At 40.2% G+C, this 13029-nt stretch overlaps 1 protein-coding gene across 1 annotated transcript in view; it reads right to left on the reverse strand.

Moving 5' to 3' along the window:
* Positions 1 to 13029, reverse strand: part of SLC35F1 (solute carrier family 35 member F1) — a 419806-nt gene that overhangs the window by 30534 nt on the left and 376243 nt on the right. Inside the window, exon 7 of the mRNA XM_010349302.3 lies at positions 6503 to 6657. Coding sequence (XP_010347604.2) covers positions 6503 to 6657 — 155 coding nt within the window. The remainder of the gene's footprint in view (positions 1 to 6502; positions 6658 to 13029) is intronic.

Here is a 13029-nt window from a genome sequence, read left to right on the forward strand (position 1 = left end):
AAACAGATGGAGAAACATTCCATGTTCATGATTAGGAAGAATCAATATCGTGAAAATGTCCATACTGCCCAAAGTAATTTATAGATTCAACGCTATCCCCATCAAGCTACCAATGACCTTCTTCACAGAACTGGAAAAAACCACCTTAAACTTCATAGGGAACCAAAAGAGAGCGCGCGTAGCCAAGTCAATTCTAAGCAAAAAGAATGAAGCAGGAGGCATCACACTACTGGACTTCAAACTATACTTCAAGGCTACAGTAATCAAAACAGCATGGTACTGGTACCAAAACAGAGATATACACCAATGGAACAGAACAGAGGACTCGGAGGAAACACAACATATCTACAACCATCCTGTCTTTGACAAACCTGACAAAAACAAGCAATGGGGAAGGATTCCCTGTTTAATAAATGGTGTTGGGAAAACTGGCTAGCTGTGTGCAGAAAGCAGAAACTGGACCCCTTCCTGACACCTTACACTAAAATTAACTCCAGATGGATTAAAGACTTAAACATAAGACATAACACCATAAAACCCCTAGAAGAAAACCTAGGCAAAACCATTCAGGACACAGGCATAGGCAAGGACTTCATGACCAAAACGCCAAAAGCATTGGCAACAAAAGTCAAAATAGACAAATGGGACCTAATCAAACTCCACAGCTTCTGCACGGCAAAAGAAACAGTCATTAGAATGAATTGGCAACCAACAGAATGGGGAAAAAGTTTTGCAGTCTACCCATCTGACAAAGGGCTGATATCCAGAATCTACAAAGAACTAAAACAAATTTACAAGGAAAAAAAAACAAACAAGTCCATTCAAAAGTGGGTGAAGGATACGAACAGACACTTTACAAAAGAAGACATACATGAGGCCAACAAACATATGAAAAAATGCTCAGCATCACTGGTCATTAGAGAAATGTAAATCAAAACTACATTGAGATACCATCTTATGCCAGTTAGAATGGCAATCATTAAAAAAATCTAAAGGCAACAGATTCTGGAGAGTATGTGGAGAAATAGGAACACTTTTACGCTGCAGGTGGGAGTGTAAATTACTTCAACCATTGTGGAAGACAGTGTGGCGATTCCTCAAGGACCTAGAAGTAGAAATTCCATTCAACCCAGCAATCCCATTACTGGGTATATATCCAAAGGATTATAAATCGTTCTACTATAAGAACACATGCACATGAATGTTCACTGCAGCACTGTTTACAATAGCAAGACCTGGAACCAACCCAAATGCTCACTGATGATAGACCGGACAGGAAAAATGTGGCACATATATACCATGGAATATTATGCAGCCATCAAAAATGATGAGTTTGTGTCCTTTGTAGGGACATGGATGAACCTGGAAACCATCATTCTCAGCAAACTGACACAAGAACAGAAAATCAAACACTGCATGTTTTCAGTCATAGTTGGGTGTTGAACAATGAGAACACATGGACACAGGGAGGGGAGCATCACATACTGGGGTCTGTTGGGGGGAAACGGGAGGGACAGTGGGGGCTGGGGAGTTCAGGAGAGATATCATGGGGAGAAATGCCAGATACAGGTGAAGGGGAGGAAGGCAGCAAATCACACTGCCATGTGTGTACCTATGCAACAATCTTGCATGTTCTTCACATGTACCCCCAAACCTAAAAACAATTAAAAAAATATATATAATCTTCATATAGTGTACCCATACATATATATTCCTTTCCATATATTCATGCATTTGCCTTTGCATATACATATATTTATGTACATTTGTATAATGATCAAATCTCATTACAATGAATTTCATTGGATTATCTAATTCCCCATATATATATATATATATATATATATATATATATATATATATAAAATTGCATTTTAGGTTTTAGGGTACATGTGAAGAACAAGCAAGATTGTTGCATAGGTACATACATGGCAATGTGATTTGCTGCCTTCCTCCCCATCACCTAAATCAGGCATTTCTCCCCAAGTTATCCCTCCCCAACTCCCTACCCTGCACTGTCCCTCCCCCAGTTGCCCTGCACAGACCCCAGTGTGTGATGCTCCCCTCCCTGTGTCCATGTGTTCTCATTGTTCATCACCTGCCTATGAGTGAGAACATGCGGTGTTTGATTTTCTGTTCTTGTGTGAGTTTGCTGAGAATGATGGTTTCCAGGTTCATCGATGTCCCTACAAAGGAGATGAACTCATCGTTTTTTTAAAAATATATAAACTGTAAAATACATGTGCACTGTAAAAATATACGTTCATTGTAAAATGGTACCAATGTACAAGAGCACTTTTCTGCATTTCTTGACTTTCTTACAATGGGTATATATTTCTTTATAATAACAGACAATAGATGACTCTGTAAAATAGTTTGGCAGTTTCTTATACAAACTGAACATGTTATCATACAACCCAGCAGTTGTACTCTTAGGCGTTTATCTCGGAGAAATAAAATCTCCTGTTTATACTAAAACCTGTACATGAATGTTCATAGCAGCTTTATTTATAATAGCCAAAGTAGAGATACCCAGATGTCCTTTACCAGCTAACTGGTTAAATAAACTGTGGCATATCCACACCATGGACAACTTCTGAGTGATAAAAAAAGATGAACTACTGATGTATGTAACAACCTGAGTGAATCTTCAGAGAAATTATGCTGAATGGAAAAACTCAATCCCTAAGGGTAACACACTGTATAATTCCATTTCTATACCATTTTGAAATGACAGATTTATAGGAATGGAGAACAAATTAGTGATTTTGAGGAGCTGGGGATGGGTTAGGGAAGTAGGTGTGGTTATAAAGGGCAGCATGAGCAATCCCTGTGCTGATGGAAATGTTCTGGATGTTAAGTGTATCAGTATTAACATCCTGGTATTGTCCTACAGTTTTGTGTGGTTCTTTTTACTGCAGTTTGGCAAGATGTTATCACTAGGGGTAAGTGACTAGGTAAAGAGTGCAAACCAAGAATAAAATTCTAAGGCCCCCCAACTATCCAGATGGACCCCTCCTCTCAGCCAGGGGGATTCCAAAGTTATCCTGCAAAGCTAGTTCAGGCTACGATGGGATGGGAAGGGGGAGTTGGCCATGCCTCATTCTCAGTATACCGTCCTTCCTTTTGGAATTCAGTAAAAGCTAACTAGCATTAACATCAACACGGACCTTAAATATGGTAAGAAACATTTACAATCTATTCTCTCTGAAGCCTGCTACTTGAAGGCTTCATCTGCATGATAAAACCCTAGTCTTCACAACCCCTCAGGGTAACCCAGACATTCCTTCCTATTGATAATAACTCTTTTAACCAACTGCTGATCAGAAAATGTTTAAATCTAACCTGTGAACTGGAAGCCTCTGCTTTGAGTTGTCTGGCCTTTCCAGATCAAACCAATGTAAATCTTACATGTATTGACTGATGAATTATGCCTTCCTAAAATGTATAAAAAGCAAGCTGTTCCCCAACCTCCTTGGACACATATTGTCAGGACATCCTGAGGCTGTGTCACGGGTGCATCCTTAACCTTGGCAAAATAAACTTTTGAAATTGGTTGAGACCTATCTCAGATACTTTTGGGCTCACAAGGGTAACTGGGCTCTCTCTATTATTTCTTAAAAGTGCATCTGAATCTGCAATTTTATCCAAAGTTTAATTTTAAGAAAGGGATTGGAAATAAATTTTAACTTGAAAAAAATGACTACTATGTTGGATCGATACTTGCTTTAAGAAAATTTATCTTTCAAATAGTATCAAAATATATGTGTATTTTGCCATACCAAAAAAACCCCCAAAACATTGCTGCATGAAATAAAAATATGTATTACACCTCTAAATTAGTAATACAATAATTTAATTTTCAGAGAACACAGCTTCCCTTCTGATGGCATAATGAGAGGTTACTACATGGTTTCCTCTTCAGCAAAGTTACTTATCCGGATGAGTAGCAACATACAAATAATAGGAGAGGATGGGTTGCAGAGAATTAGCATTATATCAGCCCTCTCATTTCCTGATGCTTATAGATTTGAGGAACCCCCAGGTTTAACCCCACATCAGTGGAAGTGTGAGAAAAGGACAGACTCAGACAGGAACAGGCACTGTTCGAGTATACTCTTCCCAAGGACAGTGGTTCTCAAACTAAGAGAGCATCTTAGTTTGGGAACCTGTTACCAACCAATCTTCCCCAGACACATCTTCAGCTACTGACTCTGTGGCTTAGAGGTGTGGCCCACAAATCTGCACTTTTTATAAAGAACCCCAGTGAAACAAGACGTTCAGGAACACTCCTCTCAGGCATGCTGGGAGCTGGCCTGGCTCTGAATTGCCCAAGCAGTGACTGCAGTCCTCAGCAGAACAATAGATTTTAGTCGTCTTTCCTTAAGGAAGATTAAAGGGATTCTTCTAGTTTAGGAGCTTATAAAGCAAATTACGAGATTGATTGCCAAGAACCGAGCTCATACCAAGTAATGGACTAGATGTGGATGCTTAACTGAAGAGGAGAGAAGAGCATTGGTGGCCACTCTGCCGTGGAGATGAACCCGTAGCCAGTGGGTCCCCAGAGTTCTGGAAAATGACTTGGTGTGTGAGGAGGGGGGTTTTGAAGGAAGGTGGTTTTCCTAGAACTGGTTAGGAGCAGCACGAGAGAACATACCGTGACCTTGCTTTTTACCCTTAGGAAGACGAAGGTAACTTGGGAAACAGTTTGTTCCACACAGACAAAACAAGCTGCAAACAATAAACATTGCCCAGTCCCGGATACTTTCCTTAAGCTCTCAGTTCGTCACTGTATTGGGCAAAAGGCTCCATATAAAATAGGGACTTGCAGAGGGAATGCAGAGATGATAGTTAGAGGGTACAAACTTTCAGTTACAAAATGAGTAAGTTCTGGAGACCTAACATACAGCATGGTGATGATAGTTAATGGTAATCTGTACTTGAAATCTGCCAAGAAAGTAGATCTTAAGTATTGTCAACACACACACACACACACACACACACACACACACACACACACACACAGAGAGAGAGAGAGAGAGAGAGAGAGAGAGAGACAGAGAGACAGAGAGAAAGGTAGCTAAGTGAGGCAATGGATATAGTTAACTTGATTGTGGCAAACATTTCACACTGTATGCATACATCAAAAATTCATGTTGTGTATCTTAAATATTATATATAGTATAATTTTTATTCTTCAGATATACCTCAATAAAGCTGGATAAAAAAGATGAATTTTATTCCTGTTTGCTGCCACAACCACTTTCTCAACCTGCACCAACTCTCAGATCTGTTTCTGATCCTCCCAGCTACTAACCAGCCTCGTTTGTAACCTCTTTTCCACCCATGTCTGCCCTTCTCCGTCTATTTCTTGGCCATGACTTTCATTTCTCTCAGCAGTAATTCCGATTATTCACTTCTGCTGCTTTGCCCCTGGTCATATCAAGTACATGCTCTTTTTAGCTTATTGTTTACCCAGGAATGTTTATACCTCGTTTCATCTGGATGAAGATGCTCTGCCCACCAAGGTGCCCCATCAGCTGGCCACACCCCAGTGCTGCAGATGGTGGCGGTAAGAGCACCGGTGAAGCACTTGGCTAGAAGTGGCCAGAGTAGTGTCTCTTTTCTTCTTCCTTTTCTTCTTTCAGCTGTCCAAGTTGGTTTTATCTGCTTGGACGTTCCATATTTGGCCTGTTTCATACTGGGTCATAGTCCCTGTTGACACTTACTGTATAGGACTAGTTAAGGAATGGCAAGAGGTATCTTCTCACATGGAAATTCTAATTATTGTGATGGACAGCAGTGAGTGTGGTGTTAAAAAGAGTAGGATCTGACCTCAGTGTGCCATCATCAATTAGTCATGTCTCCCTAGGGTGCAGACGTGGGTAGATTTTTGCCTTCCAAGAGACTGACATCTTTAGACTGGACAGTTTCTTCTTTTCTTTAGGGCTGATACATTCACTGCAGGTGCTTCACATTATCTTTTTGCATTCCTTTACTCAAACCCCAATCTTTTAGTAAAATAACTATTTCTAGTGCATTAGCATTTTCCATTCATCTTTGCTATAAAAATATCTGCACAGCAGAAACTGCAGGAATTGTGTCTTTTTTCCAAAGAGAACATACTCTGCCAAGGCCTTTGGCAGAATCCATTTTGCAGCTGTAGTCTGGGAATTGTACAACTCTTTTTAGGTTTATGTTGGAAAAAGAGTAGCTTCTGGGCTGCATGCTGTCAGGAAAACTTTCCCCAGTATTCAAAAGCTCTTTCCTTTATGGCTGTTTCTTATCCCTTACTATTAATTGCCCATAATTACTGGTGTCATAGGACAAAATGCCTCTCTTATAGTTGAAATGTGAATACCCAAATCATGGAGGTTAGCACACCCAGTTGCATTCCTATTCCCTACACAAAATCAGGGCATTTGACATCCAGGCATTCCCACCCATACGCGTTGTTTCCTACAAAGTATCATCTTCACAAAGGAGCACTCACTCAACTTACCTTGTAATGGAAGAGAAACAATCCGCAGAACAGGCTGTACAAGTCCGCTGTGAGCAGAGAAAGGTTGACTGAAGTGGCGCTGGTTTTCTTTATGACGACTGGCATAAAGCTGTAGAGACCAAACATGCAGGCACTAAAGCCAACATAGAGCAGTCCTGGGGGAAGAGCAAAGAGAGGGCAGCGTTAGGGCCTCCTCCAGGGCGCCTTCAGCATCCACAGCGCGGCGAGAAGAGGAAGCGTGCACACCACTCATCACTCACACACCCCTATTAACTGATGTTTATTATTGGATAACACATATCAAAAATAAAATAAGATAAATTAAAAAATAAAAACTTAAGAGTGAAAAATGAACTTTCTGCTTCTTATTGAATAGCTGACATTTTGCTTCTTCTGGGAAGGAGTGCCTCTTAGTGGCTATAGTCAGAACACAGAATCAAGGTTTTTGAATTTTACTCCCAATTGTGCTATAATTAGCTTTTGTCACTCATCTATTTTTAAACTTTCTTTCTAACCTCTTAATTTTTAATTTGAGTAATAGGAACAAAACTGCTTGGTATCATGTATTGCTCACAATAATGAATAACTACATAGTCTTTAAAGTTGAAGAGCTCGCCTGTCAGAGAGACCTGAACTTAGAATACTGAACTGGAATGCTGACTCTGTGACTTGGCTGGATGAATTCATTGGTGGGAACACAGGATAATCTGTCAGTCTCTTCCAGATTTGTGAATCTGTTCTGCCCTACCCACAACACATGGAGTCTTGCTCTTCTATCACATATCCTGGCCTACTGTGTACTCTCATATGTGGGCTTTCATACCCTTAAAATACTATGTAGCCAATCTCTCATCATCAAAATTTCTCTCTCTCTCTCTCTCTGTCTCTCTTTCTCTCTCTGTAATTAAGCCTAGACATGGGTACCCTATTTTGCGGGGCCCCAAGCAAGAGTTTACAGCTAAATCTATACTGTGGTTTGTTTTTCCCCAAATGTTGATACAATGCAAATTAAAAAAAAAAGTAATTCTCATTTTTCCACCTTGAAAGAATAAGGCATAGGATATGCGTAAATGTGACAATTCAGTGGCTGCCTGGGCATTACAATATAATAAAAATAACCTTTCCAAAGGAATCCTTGATTAAATGTGTCTGGTGTGGGGTATAGGCAGAGTTGCTTCCTCTGAATTTTATGGATTTAGGGGAGTTTGGTAGGTAATGAATATCTGGTCTTTCTGATTATGAAGACCAGTGATTCATGCAAAGATAAATTGGGTTTGCTCATATGAAAAGTGCTTAAGGTCACAAATCATCACTCCATATGAGAAGCCACATCAGATCTATGAAAAAATTATTCTGAACATAAGTAAGTAAACTCAGTACAACAGCCCCCTCTAGCGTGGTGGAAGAGCCCTCAGAGGAAGGGGGAACAACCACTTTCCTGTTTTGGAAAGATAAAAGTCCTGTGTGTAGATTCTATCACAGTAATATTAGTTTGGTTTTTAATTCTCCATCAGAAGTTTGAATTCCCTAAAAACAGACTGTTTTCCTGTATGTGGGTTTCATGCTACTTGTGGTTCATTTTCCTTTCAACCAAGCTACTAAAAATGCAGTAATAAATATTACATAACTTATGACTAATACATGAAAACATAAAAATTAATATGGTACTCCTTAGAGAAATCTGTGACTAACAGATGAGAGACAAGACTATCCTTAAATTAATCTACTAAAAATAACAAACCTTAATCAGAACACAGTCTAGGCACCACAGGCTTGCTTCTGTCTTTGTTTTGTTTTTTGAAGGTGTCACTGATTTAAATACCATGACTGGGTTAGAAAGTTCCAGAATAATACCCTTCCATCATTTTGCATGGACTTTGACTTGTGGGCTCTGATGTTTTATATTCACTCATTTATTCAACCATTATTCTCTGAGTACTTACTATGCCCTGGGCACTCTGCTATGGGTTAGGAACAATGAAAAACAGGACAGACTAGAAGCTTAGAGTTGCTATTGATGCCATGCAGAAAGACAAGGGCTTCTTAAAGAGAATGGCGGGAGCTTGCTTTAGACAGGGTGGTGAGGTAGGGCTACTTTGTGGAGGTGGCATTTACCTCCAGTGCTGAAGCACCAAAAGTAGATTGCCATGAGAGAAGCCAAAGAAACTTGCACATGAAAACTTCCTGAAAGGGACAGGGCCTCAAGTGTCGCAGATGCTGACCAAGGCCAGAATGGCTGAGCGGAATGAAGAGAATGGGCAGGGGAAGCCGAAAAATTGGGAAGGGAATGGATCATGCAGGGCCCTGCAGGTCTTGGAAAGAAGAAACGTAAATCTTATTCTAGTTGTACAAGGAAGCCATTGAGAAGTTTGCAGCAGGTGACTAGAAGAATCTGATCTACATTTTCAAAAGATGATTTTGGCTACTTTGTGGAGAAGGGATTAGAAGGAGAAAAGCATGGGACCAGTTACAGAGACCAGTTAGCACGATGGCGGTGTTATAGTTCTGGCGAGAGGCTGGTAGCTTGCTTGGTTTTGCAGCAGAGAAGGGAAGTAGCTTGGTCTGTGAAGACTCAACAAGCCCTGGTGACAGACTGATGTAGGTGGTGAGGAAAAGGAGGGCATGGAGGATGCCCTTGGGTTTTGGCTAATTTAGAAACTGGGTGAACTGTGATGCCATATACTGAGATGGAGGGAACTAAAAGAGGACCAGGTTTTGGGGAGAAATAAAATGTTCCATTTTGAACGTGTTGTTTTAGATGCTTATGCATTATCCAAAAGGATCTGTTCAGTAGGGAGCTGGATATATAACTGGAGGACTCAGAAGAGGGGAGATTTTACAAGCCCAGTTGGTGAGCAAAGGAGAGTAGGAAAAGAAATAGATGGTACTTTGCTAACCAGGCTACCTTAGGATGCTTCCAGCTAATATATTCTCAACCTATTTTTAACTACTGCAGAAATTAGAAGTAGGGGGACAGGAGTGGAATATATGCACTATCACAATTGACAACTAGGTCAACCAATGTTTTTGTGTGTGAATATACTGTTTCCTAAGCAAAGGACAGCCAGCCAACACCTGATTAAATTGAGAGTTGGAATGCAGTATCGTTGCCCTTTCTTGGCTGTTCTCAGATGGACATTAGATAGTTAATGGATATTAACAATATCTCTGAAAGTCCAACTTGTTGTCCAGGTAGGGGCTTTCAATTGATTAGCATGATCATATAAATGAACTGAATTACTTTTTGACTGACAACTACAAAATGGCTGCAGTAACCACATTTATAAACAAAATATGTGTATAAACATTTCCTCTTGGAATGTTTTCTCTCTTACTAAGTATAGAATTTGGTCACTCTTGTCCTTAGGCACTAAAGTGATTTAAGCTACAGAGACAGGAAATACCGTTATCAGCTAATATGGACTGAACACTTACTATGTGTCAGGTACTTAAGAACAGTAATTAATCTCCACAACAATATAATGCTGATAACTATTGCTATCCTCTTTATACAGGTTAGGAAATAGGCTTATAGAATGTATCATTCAAGAGACACAGTCCATACTGGGTTCAATGGAGTACAAGTTACAAAGGTGTTCATATGGGTGACGGGGAAAAAGGGATGGTCAGATGGTCAGGCAACCTGAAGATTAGCAATAGCAGGGAGTTAGTAACAACGCAAGAGCTAGGGAAATACAAGAGGGAGGTAATGCTACCCAAGGTCAGAAGTTAGGAAAGCCCTCTCACCGAGGAGACTCAGCCACATCCAGAGGAGATCTGACCCCAAACACAGCGAAACAGGGAGAAACACCGGTTCCTTTCTTTCTCCCACCTCCAGTCTCCCTCTACTGACTCCAGTTGGCCAAAACTGACTGGAATCCAGTAGATAAGGAAGGCTGGGATGTGGGTTTGCATAAGCAGAACAGAGGAAAGTGTAAAAGAGGATCTGTGAGTAAACAGGCAAAAGAACAGCATATAAAGGTTGAGTAACTTGCCCTTAGGTCACATAGGCAGCCTGACTTTAAATTAGTACATAACGTACACCCATATTGTGTAATTATTACAAAGAAAAATAAGGCTTTGAAGGAATATCCTATTGGACTCTAATCAATACCTCATTTAATATATTATATATATATATATATATATATGTATATATATGATGTGTCTGTATAGGCTACATGTATTTGATCTCATCTCTTTCTTCGGGATTCCACTGGTGTTCTTTCTCTTTCTTTTGAATATATCAGAGTTCTAAAATATCATTTGTAATTCTGAAAAACAATGGCTAGGTTAGAAGACCTCTCAGAACATATGCATTAGGTAAAGTGTGTAAAGGGCGCCGGGCTGGCTTTGCTCAGATACGTGATGCTTGTCAAGTCACCTCAACTCCCCAGGCCTCAGGTTGAACATGGGTAAAAAGAAAGGTGTACTTTTTTTTTTTTTTTGAGACAGAGTTTTGCTCTGTTGTTCAGGCTGGAGTGCAGTTGTACAATCCCGGCTCACTGCAACCTCCGCCTCCTGGGTTCAAGCTATCCTCAGCCTCCTGAGCAGCAGGAACTACAGGCATGTGCCACCATGCCCAGCTAATTTTTGTATTTTTAGTAGAGACAGGTTTTCACCATGTTGGCCAGGCTGGTCTTGAACCCCTGGCTTCAAGTGATCTGCCTGCCTCAGTCTCCCAAAGTACTGAAATTATGGGTGTGAGCCATTGCGCCTGGCCATGAAAGGTGTATTCTTAATTATCTTTAGGTCTTTTCCTGCTCTGTGGTTCCATTATTTCATATTCGGGGAGAGGCCAAATCTCTTGTTTTGGCCTCCAGGAAAAAACTAAAACCAAAACCAAGACAAGCATCGACCACAACCAGAATGAAGAAGCCCCCTGCATACCGCAAGCCTGTGCTCACTGACCTGCAGCACAATTTTTATTTTCTCTGATATTTGACTTTCACATCGATTACATTTGTTCACACATCCTTTAGCACAGTATGACCCATGGGATAGAAGGAATGTTTAAGTTGTTTATTAGGCTTATGAATGTGACTCTAACATTCCTGCTCCCCAGGAGGGTATTTTAGGTCATACATTTCACTCGAGTTTACTGATTAGATAATCACAACCAGTCTTTCTGTTCAGTAGAATAAAACAATGGAATACAAATAAACAACAATAACTATTATTGCTTGCTTTTAATTGTTCTGTATTTTGCAATTGACCAGCGTTGTAGGAAAATAAAAAAATCTGTTTTTAAAAGTGACTTCAAGTTAAGAAAATAGAAAACATATTTATTATCCCAAAAGAAAAAAAAATCTTTCCACTTTGATAAAATGGCAACCCCATGAGTTGTCCAAGAGATTGTATGAGGTTAGATTACTGATGTGGAGAGGAGGAAGACAGAGAAATTCATTGACAGATGCTGAGAAATGACCTCTTGGATTTTGGTCTCCTAAACGGAAGAATGTGAGCTTTCCTTCAGGACATAGTCATCAGAGCTTGGCCTCTCAGGTGACTTCTCAAGGAGTGTGGGGTGGGTTTGAGAAGGTGCTGACTTTCCCCTGATATCTCCCTGCCTCTCTGGCCCATGAATTGCAGTGGCTGCTATGCCATCTTCCAGTTCCATAGAAAGAAAGTGCAGTGTGAAGCTTAAAGTCTCCTGCCCATTGTCTCCACTGCTTCCCTTTTGTCTGTGTTTTGTAAGATGAGAAAGGGAAGAACAAGATCATCTTTGTTGCTTGCCATTAATTCATTTGCTTACTTAGTAAATGTTTCCCTGCATGCCATGTGTCTAGTACTAAGCTAACAACAAAAACTTGCAGAAGGTCAGGGCAAGATAATGAGGACCAAGGAGGCCCCAGTGTAAACACATCCCTAACACAACCCTACAAATGCTTCAGAAAGAGGAAGATGAGTATTTGATTCCCCTGTGAGGCCATTTTGTATTGATAGTTGGACATATTTATGAGTTACATGTAGTATTTTGATACATGCATGCAATGTGTAATGATCAAGTCAGAGCAACTGGGATATCCATCACCTCAACCACTGAATCATCTTTGTGTGTGGTTGGGAACATTCCAAATCTCTTCAGCTATTTTGAAATACACAATAAATTATTGTTAATTATAGTCACCCTACTGTGCTACGGAGGCCATTCTGGCCTCATTTCCAATCAGAAATTAAATGGATGGATTCGTAATGTGTTCCTTGTACACTGTCCTTCATCATCTTCAACTACAGGGGACTGACGTTTTAATAGCAGTATGAGAGTTCAGAATAAAACCATCTTTTGATGACTCATTTAACACTGAATTATAACAGAGCCTCAGTAGATGGCATCCATATAGTTTGAGGACAAAGTCTTTTTGATCATTACTATTACCATCAATATCAAGTTAATTTATGCTCAAGGACCACTACATGTGAAGTGCTACCAAGCACAGGTAACATTTTGTTTTCTGGTGTTGAGGGTCACAAAGACAAATGCTTTCTGTGACCTCCAACTGGTTTCCTTTCCCTGTTAACCTCTT

This window comes from Saimiri boliviensis, chromosome 4 (genome assembly GCF_048565385.1).
Source record: "Saimiri boliviensis isolate mSaiBol1 chromosome 4, mSaiBol1.pri, whole genome shotgun sequence".
Classification (NCBI taxonomy): Eukaryota; Metazoa; Chordata; class Mammalia; order Primates; family Cebidae; genus Saimiri; species Saimiri boliviensis.